This window comes from Danio rerio, chromosome 16 (genome assembly GCF_052040795.2).
Source record: "Danio rerio strain M-AB ecotype USA chromosome 16, GRCz13ab, whole genome shotgun sequence".
Classification (NCBI taxonomy): Eukaryota; Metazoa; Chordata; class Actinopteri; order Cypriniformes; family Danionidae; genus Danio; species Danio rerio.
Genome location: NC_141036.1, coordinates 3,705,528 through 3,726,933, shown reverse-complemented (window position 1 = coordinate 3,726,933; position 21,406 = coordinate 3,705,528). Strand labels below are relative to the sequence as shown.

Below are 21,406 nucleotides of genomic sequence, written 5' to 3'. Positions count from 1 at the left end.
TAAAAAATGTGCTGAACAATACAATATAAAATGTTTATTGTTTTTTTTTTTTTTTTCGATTAATCACATTCCTTTTTAAAAAAAACTGAGCAATAAAATTAATAGTAATGTATTGTACACTTTTATTTGAAAAGTTCGGGCATATGAAAAAAACAAACCAGCTTTTATTTTTGTATAGCAGTATCCCTTTTACTTCATTCATTAAATGTATTTTCAGCTTAATCCCTTTATTAATCAGGGTTCGCCACAGCTGAATGAACCACCAACTTATATAGCATGTGTTTTACGCAGCGGATGCCCTTCCAGCTGCAACCCAGTGCTGGGAAACACCCATACACTCCCATTTAAACACATACACTACAGACAATTTAGCATACCCAATTCACCTATAGCGCATATTTTTGCACTTGTTGTGGATACCACAGCACCCGGAGGAAATCCATGCAAACACGGGGAGAACATACAAACGGACATGCAAAGAATTTTGTCGATGTCCAAATATTTATGAAACTAACTGTAAAAAAATACTACAGTTTCTAAGATTTGTAAAAAAAAAAAAAAAACATGAATAAACTAGAGCAAGTATCACAGTGTTCCTCATTTGATGTGAATCCAGCATTAGGCCAATTAGAAAAGCTCTCATTGGTTGAGACGTGTGATGACGCACATCCTAAACTAATGTTCAACATCCTTCGATCTCTTGTCTGTGTGTATTCTGAGTAAGTGAGCCTCATTTTTGAGTGCATCCCTCAAAAAAGAGGCATAAACAAACCAACTAATCACTATTTCTGTTTATAATTGGCTAATTTAGCTCCCGCTGTGCTTTTATCAATTTGCCCAGTTTTGCCAAGTCCATATCTTGATTTCCTTGTCATGCTATTATTTAAAACATTATTGCTTCCTTGCGCGCACTGATAGTGAAAAGGCTAAGTAACAGACTGAATACTGAACACTAGCCTCCGGCGCTGTGACTTTCTTCTTTACGAGAAGAAGGTGGGAATGTTAAGTGCAGGTAATTATTCTCATTGGGAAATGCTTGAAGTCGGGCCGGGCGCTGCCGAAAGAAATAGCAGGACAGGGAAAAGCAGGTCATCATAATTAATATCACTCCGAAGCAAAACCCACCGAGAATAACCTGCAGTTTAGCAACTTTGCCTACCCTTACTTTTGCAGAGCGATAAGCAGATGTTTAGCTTCAGCGTCGGGCTGGAAAATCTGTCAGCTGGTTGTTTGTCATGACATCGGCATTTTCTTAATAGCGTGCACACTGAAACGTGATAAAGGAACATGCTGCGGACCAAAGAGCCAATCACAGGAGAGCAGGTTTGATTCTGAGTGCAAAAGGATTGTATAAAAAAATGCTTGTCAACTATGTTTGTATTTTAGCCAATCTTGAGTGTGTGTAGAAGCGAGAGAGAGAGAGAGTCAGTTTTCAAACTTTCCATTGCAGCGTTCAGTGGTTTGTGTCCTGAGAGAGCTCTGTTTGTCCATCATCTCTGTTTGTTTGGTTTGAGTCTCTGTGTATTTGAGATGAGCAAGTGGGCTCAAGAATAAACTCAAACTTTAGAACGCTTGCCCAAGAAAAGTATTTTGCTGTATCATTTTAAACAGTGTGTGTACGTGTGTGTTTGTTTTATATGCATGTTTTCGAAGGTTTTGAATTATTTTTTTGTCTAAGGCTCTATTTTATTAGCAGTTTAGACATGAAAATTACGTTATTATTAAAATTATTAAAATGAGCAATATTTCCTATAATATTTTTTCCTCTGGAAAAAGTCTTATTTGTTTTATTTCGGCTACAATAAAAGCAGTTTTAATTTTTTATTATTATATTATATTATTTTATTTTATCAATATTGTTAGCCCCCTTTTTCATTTACGATATTATTAAAATTATTAAAATGAGCAATATTTCCTATAATATTTTTTCCTCTGGAAAAAGTCTTATTTGTTTTATTTCGGCTACAATAAAAGCAGTTTTAATTTTTTTATTATTATATTATATTATTTTATTTTATCAATATTATTAGCCCCCTTTTTCATTTTTTTTCTCAATTGTCTTCAGAACAAACCACTGTTATACAGTGACCTTTCTATTTAACCTAATTAAGCCTTTAAATTTGACTTTAAGCTGAATACTAGCATTTAAAAAAAAAGTCTTGTCAAGTAAAGTAAATCAGTTATTAGAGATGAGTTATTAAAACTTTTATGTTTAGAAATGTGTTTAAAAAAATCTTCTCCCTGTTAAACAGAAATGGGGGGGGGTAAATATACAAGTAGGCTAATGATTCTTCAACTTTATGGAAATTTTTCAGCCTAAAAATATTATATAGTCAGTTAATGATGCATCTTATCTCTGTGCAGGATCCGAACTGATGCCTAAAGCTCTCTCGACCCGAATCATCGGAGGAATCTGGTGGTTCTTCACCCTCATCATCATCTCCTCCTACACAGCCAACCTGGCAGCCTTCCTCACCGTGGAGAGGATGGATTCGCCCGTGGACTCGGCCGATGACCTGGCCAAACAGACCAAAATAGAGTACGGCGTAGTCAAAGACGGAGCAACCATGTCCTTCTTTAAGGTAAGTGCTCAAGATTTTATGAAGGTCTGTAATTCTGACACGGTTCACCGAGGTTACATTCACTATTTATGATGTATTTGACATTATTTATTCCTTGAAGCTTGAAGCGTGGCTTTTTTGTCACCAGAACAAGTGCAGAATGTTAAAACAGAAGATTTTTGTTTTGAAAGACAGCTTCAGCTAACTTTTCAAAAAAGACTAACTTTTATATTCTAGAGTAGTGCATAGAGAAAGAGAGAGAGAGAGAGAGAGAGAGAGAGAGAGAGAGAGAGAGAGAGAGAGAAAGAAAGAGAAATCAATACAATTCCACAAAAGAATTTTTTAAGCTTTTCCAGTTAGATCTTAATTCCCACTGTAAAAGCAAATTCTCCCGTGCTCTCACTTCTCCTCCATGTTTGAAGTCTTCTTCATAATGATTTTTTTTTTATATATGTGTATTCCAAAGTTTCAACTTTTGCCTGCAGGGTTTTACTTTTTTTCAAGGCTTTGAGTTTTCACTCTCAGATTCTGAGCGCTGGAAGATAGAGCAGGATTTTGACTGACATAAAATGAAGGGGTCTTTAAAGCAGTTACTGAATATTCATAGCTTCTTGTAAAATATAAGCTTTTTAACTGCTGATGCTGTCTTTTTTTTATACATTTGTTCTATAAATTACAGCACATGTTAACCTTTTTGCTTTGTTTTGTTTGTTTCAAAAGGGGCTACACAGTATGTGAGAATTTCCCTTTATTAGTCATAAAGTGTTGCCAACGTTAGAGCAGCTTATAATCAGACTTAAGGTCACCCTTTATTTTGATGGTTTAGTTGTTAAATTTAAGTTACATTGCATCTTCATGATAACTAGTTTTCATTAGATTATAAGTAGACTGTTTGATTGGGGTTAGGGTAAGTTTTTTTATAGTCAAAACGACGAATCACCTTCAGATTTTTCCCTCACTGCTGAAATAATCTGTCATTGATGGAAAATATTTGGTTAACGCGACCTCTGATGTATGTATGTATGTATGTATATATATATATATATATATATATATATATATATATATATATATATATATATATATATATATATATATATATATATAATACATATTAGGGCGGTCAAATGATTAAAAAAATCAAAGTCAAAGTCAAAGTCAAGTCAAAGTCAGCTTTATTGTCAATTCAGCCACATGTACAAGACATACAGAGAATCGAAATTGCGTTACTCTCAGACCCAAGGTGCTTAACATTAATATAAAATATATATATAAAAAATAGTAGAGTTTAAGAAAAAAAGAAAATTTAGAAAATTTACAGTATCACAAAAAGCTGTATTTATTACTGAAATAAAAACACAGGCATGCGAGTGCCATTTAAATTTCAAAACAATTAATGCCAATAACAAACAAACATGATTTCCATGTTGGATTCTAAGGTGATTACAAGCACACACACACACAGACAACGGTGCAGTACAGCGCACACGGTGAGCAAGGGATCCCTTTAGATTTATCAACATGAACAATCCCGTTCATCTAATTTGCTTAAACTAAGCGTTCTAAACTATAGCTGTATTTCACAAGCAAAGATTCCGACACAGCAACGTGAAGCAGACCCTTTACAAAAGTTGCGTGTAGGGGAAACACGTCAAACTTGTGAAATGAGAGGGCTCATGGAACCAGCTTAGGGCTGTCTTTGACAGCTTGCAAGTTCATCTGTCACTTTTACTGAGTGCACATTTGCACATTAAACACACCCAGGGCCGGCGCAAGCTGAACTCTAGGCAAACAGCTATCACAACGCCCTCAACCCGAAAGTGACCGATTAGTGGATGAAAGTGAGGACTGTGAGGGAGGGGGTGGGTATAGCGGATGAAAGTGAGGACCAGAGGGTTCGCTCACTATTCTGCTGCCCAAGGCGGCAGCCTAGGTCGCCTCTATGCACATGCCGTCCCTGAACACAAGTGGGCAACAACAGGAAATAAAAAAATGCAACTGCGTTATTTGTGTTATTTTTTTTACGCGTTAAATATATATATATATATATATATATATATATATATATATATATATATATATATATATATATATATATATATATATATATTAGGGCTGTCAAAATTAGCGCGTTAACGCACGTAATTAATGCACAAATATTTCCATATTGCTCTCATCAGATGCTTTCTGAACGGCTTTTTTCTCATGATAGCTACCTATTTGTTTGTATATTTCGAGGAGCACATATTTAAATATCTATATGTTGCTCTCACCAAAATGGACGGTGAATGTATGTTACCTCTTTGTTGCTGTAAATGTATTTAGAATTGTCTACATCGTTCTACAGTATTTTAAAAAAGAAATTGATTACCACTGGTGTGGTTAAAAAAACATTTCTCAAATCTACCTTCAGTCCTTTTAAATTTCTGTTTTTTTTTTAGACGTATGCATTTTAACGAATAAGAGATTTAATGAAGAAGACTTTGACATTTAGTCCACATTGTTCATCTGATTGTGCATCCTATTCCATCTGAAGTATATGATTGCAGCATTAGAAATGAAGATTGCGAAAACAGGTGCTCGCAATTAAAATATCAAGCTGTCACTGGCTGAGCACCTTCAGATCCGCGTGTTTTCTCAATCTTCAGCTGTGGTATTTCAGCGAGAGGACCTGGAACGGCAAATGTTAATTTAACATTTTATCAGGAGTAATCAAAGAGCACTCGCACTTGTTCATTTTCTTGGGTCACTTTAAATGTTTCACGGAATTGAGCCAACAATTATCCACGATTAGCTACGGTTTCTGACGTGACCTCCTTTAAAAACCATGAAATGCCATTTAAACTGAGCGCTAATCGTGATGTTAAAGTTTCATTATCCTGAGACAGCAAACCACACACACACACGCACACTCATACACAGAATTGGTTCCACTTCTGAATCAGAATAAAATTTCGTTATGAGAACGTTCAATAGTCAGAATCATTAGCCCTCCTGAATTATTATATCCCCTGTATATTTTTTCCCCAATTTCTGTTTAACGGAAAGAAGATTTATCAGCACATTTCTAAGCATGATAGTTTTAATAACTCATCTTTAATTACTGATTTTTTTTTTGTATCTTTGTCATGATGACAGTAAATAATATTTGACTAGATATTTTTCAAGATTCAGTATTCAGCTTAAAGTGACTTTTAAAGGTTTAACTTGGCTTATTTGATTTAATTTGAAATGACTTGTAAAGTTAAGTAAGCTTATTTATGTGTTTGTTTATTTGTTTGTTTATTTTTTTATTTATTGAATTATCTGTTTATTCATCTGTTTATGCTATTTATTTATTTGTCTATTTATTTATTTATTTATTCATTTATTTAATTATTTATTTATATTATTATTATTATATTTATATATGTCTGTCTATCTATCTATCTATCTATCTATCTATCTATCTATCTATCTATCTATCTATCTATCTATCTATCTATCTATCTATCTATCTGTTTATGTTATCTATCTATCTACAGTGCATTTGTAAAGTATTGACAGCGCTTCACTTTTTCCACATTGTTTATGTTACAACCTTATTCTAAAATGAATTAAGTTCATTTATTTCCGCAAAATTCTACACACAATACCTCATAATGACAATGTGAAAAACAAAGTTTTTGAAAATGTTGCAAATTTATTAAAAATAAAAAACCTGAAAAATCGCATGTACATCAGTATTCACAGCCTTTGCTCAATACTTTGTTGATGCCCCTTTAACAGCGATTACAGCCTCAAGTCTTTCTGAATATGATGCCACAAGCTTGGCTCACCTGTCTTTGGGAATTTTTGCCTGTTCCTCTTTGCAGACCTCTCAAGCTCTATCAGGTTGGATGGGAAGTGATGGTGTACAGCCATTCAGATTTCTCCAGAGATGTTAATAGGATTTAGGTTTGGGCTCTGGCTGGGCCACTCAAGGACATTTCCCGAGGTATTGTGAAGCCACTATATTGATATTTTGGCGGTGTACTTTGGGTCATTGTCCTGCTGGAAGATGAACCGTTGCCCCAGTCTGAGGTCAAGAGCGCTCTGAAGCAGGTTTTCATTCAGGATGTCTCTGTACATTGCTGCATTCATCTTTCCCTCTATCCTGACGAGTCTTCCAGTTCCTGCTGCTGAAACACATCCCCACTGCATGATGCTGCCACCAACATGCTTCACTGCAGGGATGGTATTAGCCTGGTGATGAGCGCTGCCTGCTTTTCTCCAAACGTATAGGCCTGACATGCACTCCAAAGAGTTCAATTTGAGTCTGATCAGTCCAGAGAATTTTCTTTCTTATGGTCTGAGAGTCCTTCAGATGCCTTTTGGCAAATTACAGGCAGGGAGAGGCTTCCGCCTGCCAACTCTACCATACAGGCCTGATTGGTGGATTGCTGCACAGGATGGTTGTCCTTCTGAAGGTTCTCCTCTCTCCACAGAAGAATGTTGGAGCTCAGACAGAGTGACCATCGGGTTAATGATCACCTCCCTGACTAAGGCCCTTCTCCCCCGATCACTCAGCTTAGATGGCCGGCCATCTCTAGGATGAGTCCTGGTGGTTCCAGACATCTTCCACTTACGGATAATGGAGGCCACTGTGCTCAATGAAACTTTTAGAGCAGCAGAAATTCAGAGCAGCAATCCTGTCTCGGAGGTCTACAGACAATTCCTTTGTCTTCATGCTTGGTTTGTGCTTTGACATGCACTGTCAACCCTGGGACCTTACATAGACAAGTGTATGCCTTTTCAATGTCCAATCAACTGAATTGACCACAGGTGAACTCCAATGAAGCTGCTGAAACATCTCCAGAATGATAAGTGGAAATAAAATGCTCAATTTAGAGCTTCACGACAAAGACTGTCAATACTTCTGTACATGTGATTTTTCAGGATTTTTATTTTGAATAAATTTGCAGCAATTTCAAAAACTCTTTTTTCACATTGTCATTATGGAGTATTGTGTGTAGAATTTTGAGTAAATAAATGAATTTAATCCATTTTGGAATAAGGCTGTAACATAAAAAAAGGTGGAAAAAGTGAAGCGCTATCAATACTTCCCGGATGCACTGTATCTGAATATTTACTTTTCAACCTAACTGAGCTGCAGACACAGCAGAAACCCAAATAGCAACTCAAACAAATCAACAAAAGTGAAAATGGCATCCAATGTCACCTTTTAAAGTATTCAGTAGTTCTGTAGGCAGTAGGTTAGTATTCAGTCCACCATGTTGCTGTTGCATACAGTAAACCGAGTTCAGCTGTGGTGATGGCAGCATTATAACTGCTATAATCCTGTGCGCGCAATGTACACAGAGTTTAATCTAGGAAGTGTCAGCTGTATCACTCCAGTTGCTTATTCATTCTTGTGCAGTCCAACGTTGAAGCCAATTCGCAGCCACTTTCAATTATTTTGAGAGACACCAGGGAAAATAGCGTTTGAAGGGGGAGGAACAATAACAGGTGCTCAAGGTTAAGAGAACAGCAGCGACACCAGCGTACCGCGGTGTGAAGCTGGAAAGTGTCACTGTCATGGAGCCAAGAATCTGAGAAAGAAAAGCTCCTTATTTCAGGATATGGTGTGGACTGGATTACAGTATGCATTCTGTGTGATTTACTGTTGGACAATAGAAAAAACACAGTTACATCACAATTGTGAGTGGTGTTGTGTAGATGGGGAGTTGTATAGATTATAGGGAGGCAAATAAATACAGTAAAATACAATACAAATGGCAAATATATACGTGTTAAATGCTACATGTGTCTGAACTGATGCATAAAAAGAGACTTAAATCAATATTAATGAGCAATAAAAGTGAATTATGAAAATATACACTCATTGGTCACTTTATTAGGTACACCTTACTAGTACTGGGTTTTTGCCTTCAGAACTGCCTCAATCCTCATAGCATAGATTTAACAAGGTACTGGAAATATTCCTCAGAGATTTTGCTCTCTATTGACATGATGGCATCACACAGTCGCTGCACATTTGTCGGCTGCACATCTAAGATGTGAATATCCTGTTCTACCACATCCCAAAGGTGCTCTATTGGATTGAGGTCTGGTGACTGTGGAGGTCATTTGAGTACAGTTAACTCATTGTCATGTTCAAGTAACCAGTCTCAGTCTCAATCTCTGTCTATCTATCTATCTATCTATCTATCTATCTATCTATCTATCTATCTATCTATCTATCTATCTATCTATCTATCCATCTATCCATCCATCCATCCATCCATCCATCCATCCATCCATCCATCCATCCATCCATCCATCCATCCATCCATCTATCTATCCATCTATCCATCTATCCATCTATCTATCTATCTATCTATCTATCTATCGTTCCATCCATCGTTCCATCTATCGTTCTATCTATCATTCTTTATATCTGTCCGGAACAGCTTAAATGCCAACTGTACAATTACTTTTGGACCCTTAACAAGCGGGAGGCTTGTGATTATTGTGATGTGGCACAACAGTTGTAATTCCTACAGCGTTCACCAGATTTAATTGTAAATACCATACTATATATATAAATATGCACTAGTTAAGAAGCCATTGTTACATTAATGAAGCCATTAGAAGCCATTGTACAGTTTTTTAAGTTTTTATATATATATATATATATATATATATATATATATATATATATATATATATATATATATATATATATAACTATATATATATATATATATATATATATATATATATATATATATATATATATATATAAATATATATGTGTATATAACTTAACTTAAAAAACTGTTTAATTAGTTTAAATAACTTAAAAAACTGTACAATGGCTTCTAATGGCTTCATTAATGTAACAATGGCTTCTTAACTAGTGCATTTTAAGTTGATGTCATCACAAACAAGCTTTGTATGTTTAGCATTTCTGATATAGTAAAGTTGTTTAGTAGCATATATGGGACAAAAAAAAAGAAGTTATGATATGATAAACAAAAAAACTAAAAAACCTCATAGAAGCAAGTTAAAATGTGATGGTTGCTTCAGAAAATCAATTCGACCCCACATTGAGTTTGCTAACACTTTCAGTAGGATTTAGGTAGAGTTTAGTGAAAGTGGTACAACATTTGTAAATGCAACAGAAAATTAGTGCTACTCATCTTTTATTTTTTTTTTATTTTAGCATGTACCACAACCAGCATAATGATATGTTGCCCAGAATCCAATGCATCTGTTTTGGATAAACACTAAGTGCATTTTTAGCACCACAAACTAGAGATTTCAATTTTGACAGTGTCATGCAAATGCAAGAAGCAGCATCATTTCACTTTTGCTGAAAAGTCGCCACAGGCACATTCCTCTGACGAGCCTGCGTTGCTATTGATAGCTTTTAGCTTTCCTTTAAAATCCTTCAGAGTCTGTATATTGCAGTTACCCGGCGACAAAGTGGTGTCCAAAAACATGCAAAATAACACTTTCAGATTAACAGAAAAGATGATTTTCTCTTTCAGAAATCCCGAGTGTCTACGTTTGAGAAGATGTGGGCTTTTATGAGCAGCAGACAGAGCACATCGTTTGTCAAGTCCATTGAAGACGGGATTCAGAGAGTGTTGAAATCAGACTACGCCCTGCTAATGGAATCAACAACCATCGAGTATGTGACGCGCAGGAATTGCAATCTCACGCAGGTCGGCGGCATCATCGATAGTAAAGGTTATGGCATCGGCACCCCCAAAGGTAAAACCGACAGTTTAAATACAACTTTTAAATGTAACTTTTTGATTTAGTGACTAACTTGGATGATCTCATTTACACGTTTTAGTACGATTTGCTGACCCCCAATAAGGACTAGGTTTAGGGTCAGTGCATCTTTTGGTCATTGGATTTTCATTTCAAAATAAAGATATTGAATAACGAAATATGAGAGGTTTTTTGATTTCCGTTTTTAAAATATTGATTTCCGTTTTAAAGTTGGGTCAGTTGGAATTGGGTAAGCTAAATTGTCCGTAGTGTATGTATGTGAATGGGAGCTGGAAAGGCATCTGCTATGTAAAACATATGCTGGATAAGTTGGCGGTTCATTCCACTGTGGCGACCCCTGATTAATTAAGGGACTAAGCCGTAAAGAAAATGAATGAATGTAGTGCCAAGACTAATTACATGCACTCAAGTTTGTTGTAATTAACTATTTTCCTGCCTTTAGTGTTAAGTGAATCTGTGCACAGAGTATAGCTTCAATCTCCATTCTCTCTCATTCATATGCATGTGAATCAAAATTCAATTTAAATGAACTCCGACCTGTGAATATGCATAGCACGATGACATTCGACCAGCAGATGATATAAATGTCACACGCTGACCTCTTTGGTGAATTCATAAAACTTATAAGCTGTGTAGTTTGCAGGCTTAAGGACTCATTTTAGGAACAGCTGATGGTGGACATAGCAATGACAAACGGCAGTAAATGGCGAGCTCACAAGAGCATTTAAATCGGTAAACAAAGCGGCACGCATCACGTTTTTAATGTGGTTTTAGATGCTAATAAGAATATAAAGAGTTAACCAGATACAGTACAAGCAGCGTGGAGCTCTTAGAAGTAACAAAACACAAATAAATACATAATTTGCAAGCTAGGGAAAATATGGAGGCAACCATTTTAATCATACTTAAGTTACTTACACTTGAGAAATGGAGGAACTGACAAAGTTTCTGTCAAGCTCTGACATAGTCTCATAAGTTTTTTCTGATCCTGTCTTTAACAAATGGCAGATGAATCCCCTGTTGTATGCGTGTAGATTGCTAAAGCACTCGGCAGAAAAATGACAGGAACTCAGCACAAGGCTGGGGCTATAATGCTGAGGTATTTTTGCAAAAATAAACTTCAATCACTGACTCTTCACAGCCTCATCTGTGGGTCTGGAAAATAACACCAACTTTAGAGGAAGAGAGGAAGTTCACACACTTGTTGTTAAAGTTACTGGTGACTCGAACAGGCATGGATGGTTCAAACAGCATCTCCAGCTCTAGCGATGAGGAAATGATTATTGTCCATCAGAGCAATAAGCAGCTCCACGTTCATATTGCCTCTGGGCTTCTTCTTCAATGTGCGCTCGCATTGACAGTTTTGCGCTTGAGCGGCTCCAAGCGATGTTTACTGTAACTAATGTGAACTAAAGTGGCAATCTGAATGGTGGAGAAGGTTTTGATGGAACGCGTCAAAACAAAAAAATGAGCATGAGGAGTTTTTTTTTTTTTTTTTAAATGATGCTTTTGCGTCTGGCATTTTGCGCGTTGGTGTGCACAATCACATTGACGCCCTTTATTGAGTCACGAGGCGTTAAATGTTGACGGAAAACGCAAGCAAAAAACATCATTTTAAAAACAGCATTTATAAAAACCCAAAATAGGGGCTCTTTAAAATTTGCTTCAATGTCAGAATGTTCAAGCGATCATTTTAAATTGACAACAGAAATATTTGATTATGATCTATGGAATTTCAGGCCCCAGACTCTTAAAAAATACATTTACATTTTTTGTGATTCAAATTTTTATTTTATTTTTCCCCAATTATTTATGCTTTCAAATTACATTATGAAACATTGATCTGTCTTCCAACAACTTTTAGGAAGTTGGAAGTTGGAACTTCTATTTTAACAATCTACCGTAAGCGCAAACTCTAAAGCGTATGGCGCAAAAGCATTAGGGTTGTGTCTGCGTCTACTTTAGCTTTTTTAAGGACAGAGAAATATGTTCTGTGCATGGTCTAAAAAGGTTGTGCTTATTCTCTTAATGAGTTCTGGGTGTGTTTTGAGCAAAAGATAAATTAGACCAATCATCCCCCATTCCCTTTAAGAGTCCGTTGCATCACACCATGGTGCATTTGCTATTTACAAGATGGACTTTGTATGTAGAAAAAATTAACGCTTCAATAGTGAGAAAACAGTTAAACCGACCATCTGCAGCGCAAGGATAAAGAACGAGCCTCCTCCATTCAACCTCTTTACTTTCTCTTTACTTTACTTGTACTCTTTACTTTAATCCTTTACTTTCGTGAAGTAAGGAAACGGCGGAAACACTCCACTGAAGGCATGGAGGCAGTGTTTATTTTAGTTTCTAACGCACCAATAATGCGCCTTAACACACCTCCTTTATAGACCAGCACACCCATAAGTACACAAAGTGGCACAACTGGTATTGCGCCAGATGTATGATAGGGCCCTTAACCTTTAAAAGTTAAAAAAGTTGACTTTTATTTACATGGGTTGGTGTTGTATGTTACATTACAAAAACATAATAAACTGCAGTACATTTTCAGTTAATTTCGAACTTATTTCTCTATATATTATTCCTTATACGTTCTTTCAAACTACTAAAACGTCAATAAAAGTCACTTTGTTAAACTGTAGGGTTGATTTTTCAACATCAAAAGTCAACAGAGCAGAGATCAACATCCCATAATGCATTTCACAACCGTAAATAAACAGAATATACTTGTGAATCACAAAATACGAAAACTGTTCGTTTCAAATATCAAATACGCAACTGCAAAATGACCACAAAAAGAGTTCACAAAAGAGTCCTAATGGCTCCACCAATACATTTAATATAAATTCAGAGATTTTTTATTTATTTTTTTACAAATTCCACATGTGTTTTATCAACTTTATTAGTTAGATGAAATGATAATTTGACTAATAAACTTAGTCAGAAGAACATCTCAGCCCTCGCTCTTGTTTAATTACAGTCTTTTTCAGTGCTTGACATTGCATTGAAAGATTCTCATCTTTTAATGAATGTTTTCCAGGCTCGCCCTACAGGGATAAAATCACCATTGCTATCCTGGGTATTCTGGAAGACGGCCGTCTGCACATGCTGAAGGAGAAGTGGTGGAGCGGCAGCAGCTGTCTAGAGGACGAGCGCTACGAGACGGGGCCCATGGGCATCCAGAACCTGGGCGGCATCTTCATTGTGCTGGCGTCTGGCCTGGTGCTGTCTGTGTTTGTGGCTATCGGAGAGTTCATCTACAAACTGAGGAAAACTGCGGAGCGTGAACAGGTGAGCTTGATTGGAGGGTGAAATTACACGGATGACTATTAAAATAACAATTATTAGGGGGTGTGTTGATTACCAATAAACCTGAGTGAGTCTACATAGATACTATTACTCCGATTTTAATACGATTAAGACAATACTCTGATTAAGAGTCTAGCATGTAAACACTGACTATGTTTACATGGGCATCAGTAATTATGTGCTTTAATCTGAATAAGACATTAATATGATTAAGGTGTTTCAAGAGTTCACACTTAGCTGATGATTGATTATAAAAGCTTGTTTGGCATGCTGTCCCGGGAGAGAGCCCTGAGCTCATGAGATCCTCGAGCCCAGGGTTCCCTCCTGTTGCAAGGCGGGAGGGGAGTTTGAGCTCAGGTAGGTCTCAAGAACTCCCCTGCAGTAGTAACCAATGATAAAGATAACTACATACTAGAAGCATGTCTATGGTGCCGATTTGGATTAGTCAATTTACTTAATTTGCATGTTTTTGGATGGTGGGAGGAAACCGGGGAACTCGGGGGAAACCCATGTGAAAACGGGGAGAAAGTGCAAACTCCACACAGAAATGTCTGCTGGTTTGGTAAAGCCTGGAACACCTGGAACAGAGACATTCTTGCTGTGAGGCAACAGTTCTACTCCTGTAGGCCACCGTGTCACACATCTAGGAAAGGAGGAGGAGCAGGGGTGGAAGGGGGGATTCTTCAAAACGAAGATAGCACTGGAATGAAACCCAGGGTATTAATAGTAGTTTAGGAGTCATCTGATTGGAGCATAGTGAATTGGATAATGCGAATCCAGCCGCTAGCAATCATAAGCACGTGATCCTCTGGAAATTAGTTTATACATAAACTTCACTTATATGAGTTACTTTTGAAAGTTACTTCCATGAACCCATTTTACATGTTATAGCAAATAATTCGATTATCGTCATTGCTATTCACGTTTCCTCTGGAGTTTCATGTAATTTCGGGCATTTGATTTGATTTTTTATTTTTTTACTTTAACTACAGTTTCAGTTTCACTTTTATTCAGGAACATGTCATTCATGCCCCCGCATAGTGATGGAAAGTTCAGATCATTTTACTGACTTGGACCGTCGAGATGAACAAATCTTTTTTTGAGTTTTTTCATTTAATGTGCCAAAATAACACTGAAGTGTTACAAGATGCTTCCAAACACATCTACAACTAGCCCAAATGTTGATCACACTACTTAATACAAGTCATAACTAGAACACTACGGTGCAACGCTACTAAGAATGAGAAAATAGTCCTTCATGGTTTACCTGGTGTTTTATCTATGATTAGCTCTGCTCACCTCCTCTGGCATGTCTTCAAATTTGAGTCGTTCGTTAACTAATAAATTCTAACAAAGGTTTAAAAAATACTAAATAAAAATGGCTATTTACTTTCATTTATATGTTTAATTTTTTTCTCTTCTTTCTCTCTCCTTTAAAATGTATTATGCAGATTGTGACTACATCTCCGTTTTTGTTTCTAATGTTCTAAGTGTCTGCATACTATTCTTAACTGTTTTTAAAACCAATAAAAAATTAAATGAATGGTAAAACAAATAAATAAAAGGCTTAACTATTGCTTACAGTCTGAGATTAGTTCACCTTTCGAGTCTTGGGGTTTTTGAGTCGTTGGTTCATCATGTGACAGTACTGTAAAGAAATGACTCAAAAGCGAGGACTCGAGATGTATATGACTGGCTTCTGTCTCTCATGTGAAGAACGAACGACTCAAACTCGATTGAGAACTCGAAAAATGAACTAATCTTTTGCTCCCTTGAGCTTGGAGGACTGCATCCACACATCTCTGCAATGACTCAAATCACTTATTAATAAAGTCATCTTGTCACAGTCAAATAATACTCAAAAGGGATCCAAGTGCAAGTGAAGGATTTATTTGACACAGTCAAAATAAATACAAGAAATGAGTTTGGTGCCAGGATCAGGAGAAAATAGGGCAGGGATCAGACAGGAGAATAGGGTCCAGGGGTCTCTCCTCACGATCCTGAGCACATACAAACACACACGTAAGCACACATAACGAACTGACAAGGAAACATAGAAAATGTTGCCTATATAATGGCACGATAATGAGCCTCAGCTGGCGAGCAAATCAAACCAGCTGAGTGCCGTCATGGGTCACCAAAACAAATACACATGGACAACAAAAACAAAACAAACTCACGTGATCAAACAGACACTGCGGAGAAGCGCACAAACCTGCAACCGTGACACATCTGGAATGACAGAAGGCGTTCTTGCAGGACTCCCAGAGTTCATCAAGATTCTTTGGATTCATCTTCAATGTCTCCTCCTTTATCTAACCCCAGACATGCTCAATAATGTTCATGTCTGGTGACTGGGCTGGCCAATCCAGGAGCATCTTGACCCTCTTTGCTTTCAGGAGCTTTGATGTGGAGGCTGAAGTATGAGGAGCGCTATCCTGCTGGAGAATTGTCCCTCTCCTGTGGTTTGTAATGTAATGGGCAGCTCAAATGTCTTGATACCTCAGGCTGTTGATGTTGCATCCACTCTGCAGATCTCTCACACACCCCCATATTGGATGTACAAGACTTTTGTCAGGTAGTGTAGTATTGGTGTCCCATTTCTTACAGGAATATCTATCCCTACCTTTTCACACTCTGTTTCAAGAGTAGGTGTAGTTTTATGGGTACTAAATAGAACTGTAATTGGGCTTTAGACGTCCTATAAGCTAAGAAATTTTGCATGCAGACTAAAGCTGAGGTAATTCACACCTGATAACATCACAGAGTTGATCCACTATTTGAGTAAAGAGATGAATAAGCAATCTAACATCAAAAAGCATAGCAAGCAAATCGCAAATCACTTCCTTTTTTATGTAGACACATTTCACAGATAAGATACCAGTGCTGGGGGTTGACATTTAAACGGCTTTGATCGTGCCAAAGCATCCTCAAAAAATGAGAATATTTTTATCACACATCACACCTCACAATGAATTATATTCCCTACTGAACTGGAAAATTGTGTTATTTTTCTCCGCATGATGGAAGTTATTTAAAGGGCTGTTTTGGGGTACTTTGTTTTAGAAATGGCTTCAACATCATTTCGCTTGTCAGAAAGGAAGGAAAGGAAAACATACATTCGAAGACGTAGAAGGTAACAGAGAGAATGATGCTGTTCTGGTCAACTGTTTTAAAGGGCGTTAAAGAACACATTTGAAACGAAAGCACTGTATCAAAAAAATGCCCCTAGTCCTGAAAACAGACCACTCTTTTTAGTTTTAATATAGCTTTCAGTATATATCATTCCTACATTTGGATTTACAAATAGCAGCAGATATGCTTTAAGGTTTGTTGTATTTAAAAAAGTGACTTTTCACCACATTTGTATACAATTTCAAATAATTAAATTATTTAAATAGATAAATAATTAAATAGAAAATACACTACCTGACAAAAGTCTTGTCACCTATCCAAGTTTTAGGAACAACAAATAATAACTTGGCTACTAATGAATCAAAAGTGGCTTAAATGTAAGGCAAAGGCCTTTAGATTACGCTTATTCTACCAAAATAAAACATGATCATGCCTTGATTTTTAATTATTTAATTAGGACAGTAAGGTCTGACTTTACTCAGACAGAAATAATGTCCAGTATATAATATAAAGCCATGGTGCAGTGGAAACTGAATGAATATTGTGTCTGACTCCATCATGAGTTTGGAGGACTGCATCCATACATCTCTGCAATGACTCAAACCACTGATTAATAAAGTCATCTGGAATAGTAAAGAAAGCGGTCATGCAGGACTCTTTGAATTCATCGTCAATGCCTCCTTCTTCATCTTACCTCACACATGCTTAATAGTGTTCATGTCTGGTGACTGGGCTGGCCAATCCTGGAGCACCTTGACCTTCTTTGCTTTCAGGAGTTTTGATGTGGAGGCTGAAGTATGAGGAGCGCTATCCTGCTGGAGAATTCACCCTCTCCTGTGGTTTGTAATGTAACGGGCAGCACAAATGTCTTGATACCTCAGGCTGTTGATGTTGGCATCCAGTCTGCAGATCTCTTGCACTCCCCCATACTGAATGTAACACCAAACCATGATTTTTCCTTCACCAAACTTGACTGATTATGTGAGAATCTTGGCTCCATGTGGGTTCCAGTTCCAGTTGCAGCCAGTTTCTTAAGTTGTTTGTCTTGACCAATTGCTGCGTGTCTCAGAAGTTGTTTGTAATGTGAGAATTTGCAACACGTGTGCTGTCAAATTGAGGAAATTGTTTTCTGTATTTGCTGGGGTTTTTTGTAATTGCATGTGCTTTCTTAAATTGCAGCACGTTAAGCTCTCTCTGCCGTACATCTTTGCATTGACTTAATGTAAATCACTTGTGCTTTATGCTTCATCCTCATCTGGTGTTAACGCAGCATCAGACATCATAGAAGTAATGTAACATGACAGAACCAAACAAAAATATGTAGTGCAAACACTGAAGTTAAAAAATATGACGAGGGAGTGGAGGCTAAATAACTTACGTAATTAATAATCGAAAGCTCAACTGACAGGGCGTGACAACTAAAAACAGGGAAGTAAACAAAACTTAACACTGGAAGCGTTAAGCCTAGTTCAGACTGCGTGATTTTAGCCCCGATTTAGGCTCCGGAATCAGTGCGGTTACGTCATCAAAATTTGACAACGCTGATTTGACAAAGAAACGCTCGTCACTGTGTCTCCGGACAAATCAGACATGATACATTGATGCATTGTCCCTCCTCCATGCCCAGATTGGTTCAAACTCGCTATATCACAACCAATAAGCATAGGTTTCACTTTTGTTTGTGAACCAACAATGAGCTTTTTGAACAACATGGAATGAGAGATAGGCATACATTTATGCGCGGCTAAATAAAACGCAAAAAAAAAGTTTTGCATGAAATAATTCTCATACTAAGTACTTTTGCATGCATAACAGCACAAAAACATGACAAAACAGTGACACAGCGAAGACGAACTGCTGCTCTTGCTGTTTTCAAAAGACGCAAATGAAGGTGCGGCTGTTTGTCTGCATTGCAGACAACCAAATCCAAATCCATATCCATAGACAACCATATCCATGCTGGCACATAAAACCTAAGGATGTTCCATATTGAATCTAGTTTCGTTATGTAACTTTTTATAGTATAGTAAATATTTATATCTATTTTTTTACTGAGGATTTGCACCATGTTTATTTGGACTTTATTTGGACTTTGACACATTATTTATTATTTTATTATTTTTTATTTGTTCATTGTAAGTGGTGTTGTTTATAGTAACTAAAAATATATTATTTGGAAAAAGTCAAATTTGCTTCACTGTTCTATTATTTTGTAACATTCGTAACATACCGTATACCGCGAAACCGTCAAACCGTGGTATTGTTTTAGACGATTATCATACCGTAAAAAATTCATACCGTTACAACCCTAGACAGGACTCAGGAGCAACCGTGTCTGTTTGACGTTTCATACAGAAATAAATTAGTTTATTATCAACGTTGAGGAGAAATGGCTAATTCCCTTTAAACCCAGGTGAGCAAATATGTACATGTTCTACCCCATTAAAGGCTTCTTTCTCATTATGTAGTTAATAGCAAAAGATATTCCACGTGTTTTTGTCTGTGAGACGTAGTTTGGATGAAGTTCTCGGCGATTCTTCCTATAGTAAAGTCATGCAATGTGAAAGTCCCTGTCGCCGATCCATATTGCAGTGTAAACAAAGCAGCGACGAAACACAAGCCCAGATAGTCATGCAGTGTGAAAACATCTGTGACACGACTACTTTGAAAGTCATGCAGTCTGAACTCGGCATTACATGAGCGTATGTTGAAGTACATTTTTGTCAAAAACATGTAGGCTGAGCGTGAATGTACTTACTTCCTCTTTCCTCTTTCTCCTCCCCCCACCATGTGTCTTTTTTTCCATCAAGAGGTCTTTCTGCAGTGCGGTGATGGAAGAGATCAAACTGTCGTTCACGTGCGAGAGACGGGTGAAGCACAAGCCCCACCGGCCGCCGCCAGCCATGCTGAAGACGGACGCAGTGATCAACATGCACTCCTTCAGCGACCGTCGCCTGCCCGGAAAGGACAGCATGAGCTGCAGCACCGCGATGACGCCCGTGTTTCCATGACTTGCCTGGGCGATGGGCACCTGAGGCACGTCCCCGGCGCCGTGCCGGAGAGCAGGGACTATGGCTCCGAGATGATCACGGCATTCACCATCAACCGCAGAGACATACGACACCAAATGGCCAGTCAGAACGGCGGCAGTAGCAGCAAGCCAGGTAGTGACCACATCCTCAAACCAATGTATCCCACCATGCCATTGCGAGAGGGAGGCCGGTCGGTGTCCTTCCTGTGAGAGAGCGAGCCACGTCTGCCAAAACCATACCATCCGCGCCCGAGTCTGATGTTTACAAACGGCGATGGACACCCCACCCCTCAATCATCAAAACGACAACACGTGTTTCTCGTATATGTGGGAAAAGAGGCTTTTTTGTTGAGCATGGCAATAAACGAAACTACGGACAGATTTGAATGGATGTAGTTTTCTTAGAGTATCATTTATAGCACATCGAGTTCATTTCTGACGATCTTCAGGATTTTCGTCGAGATGCGTTTTGGTTTGGGGGTGTAAAAACAGTCTGTGAATGCGATGTACATTAGAGAAGTGTCTCCCAACCCTGGCCCTGAAGGCACGCCAACAGTACACATCCTGAATCCACTCTTCAGAACATTAGAGGAGACTCATCCGAACAATACAAGGGACGCATCCGAAATATGTACTATCGATGTGCCTCCAGGAACATGGTTGGAAAACACTGCATTAGAAATTTGCGTCGGACTTTAGGAAGAACTTAGATTAGCACCACAGCAGCCAGACTGATCTGCTAGAATAGTAAAACAATAAATAAACGTAAACTGCGAGCTCCTAAACGTAGAGCCATGGGAAATGCACAAACAAACAGGGTTGATTTCACTCGAGCCACATCTAAACCAATTGATAAACGAGTACGAGGTCTGTACGGCAGTTTTGAGCAAGACTTGCAGCCATTTTGATTGATTCGTGTTTCATACGTTGCCAGCAGATGCTTTTTTTTTTTTTTTTTTTAACACAGCGAGATCTAATGGTAATGACGGATAAACACAACAGTTGCCAAAGATCTGTCGTCCAAATGGATTTAAACACTTGAAACGCAGCTTCCCCTGCAGACAAGCGATGTTTTGCCTTCGCTGTGTTTGTTAAATGAGTTATTCCTGAGAATCACAGCCCTCGTTTCTGCAAAAATCACTTCGTACAGAGAATTCAACTGGAAACATGCAGAATGCCAAATGGTGGTGAGCTGATATAAAGGAAACGAGACGGTTTTAGGACATACACGGGTGAGGATTTCTCTTGTCGTGTCTTTGCTCTGCAAGCCACCTAGGATTACGATGGCCATCCTCATCTGCATTTTCTCAATGTTGACTTGTTTGAAGTAGGTGATGTAGCCATCATCAAAACACGAATATAGAACCTGCTGTTTTTATTATATCATTATTGTCATTTTTTTTACATGTTTCTTTACTTTTTTTGCTTCAATGTCTGTTCAACATGATCTCACGACAATTCATAACTTTTTGATTTAGTGGCTGATTCGTATGAATTCATACAATCTTATTCATACAATTTAGCACAATTTGCTTATTCCCCAATGGCGGTTTGGTTTAGAGGTGGGGTTTCGGTGCCACACCTTTTTAAAATAATACATTTT

General features: G+C 37.7%; 1 protein-coding gene across 2 annotated transcripts in view; it reads left to right on the top strand.

Moving 5' to 3' along the window:
- The window catches only part of grik3 (glutamate ionotropic receptor kainate type subunit 3), a 215,317-nt gene extending 194,138 nt beyond the window's left edge, over positions 1 to 21,179 (top strand). For both annotated transcript variants that reach the window (XM_087286435.1, XM_087286434.1), the window contains exons 13-16: positions 2,365 to 2,582; positions 10,076 to 10,301; positions 13,369 to 13,619; positions 19,585 to 21,179. In XM_087286435.1, coding sequence (XP_087142561.1) covers positions 2,365 to 2,582; positions 10,076 to 10,301; positions 13,369 to 13,619; positions 19,585 to 20,013 — 1,124 coding nt within the window. In that variant the 3' untranslated portion in view covers positions 20,014 to 21,179. The remainder of the gene's footprint in view (positions 1 to 2,364; positions 2,583 to 10,075; positions 10,302 to 13,368; positions 13,620 to 19,584) is intronic.
- Positions 21,180 to 21,406: the final 227 nt, after the last annotated feature.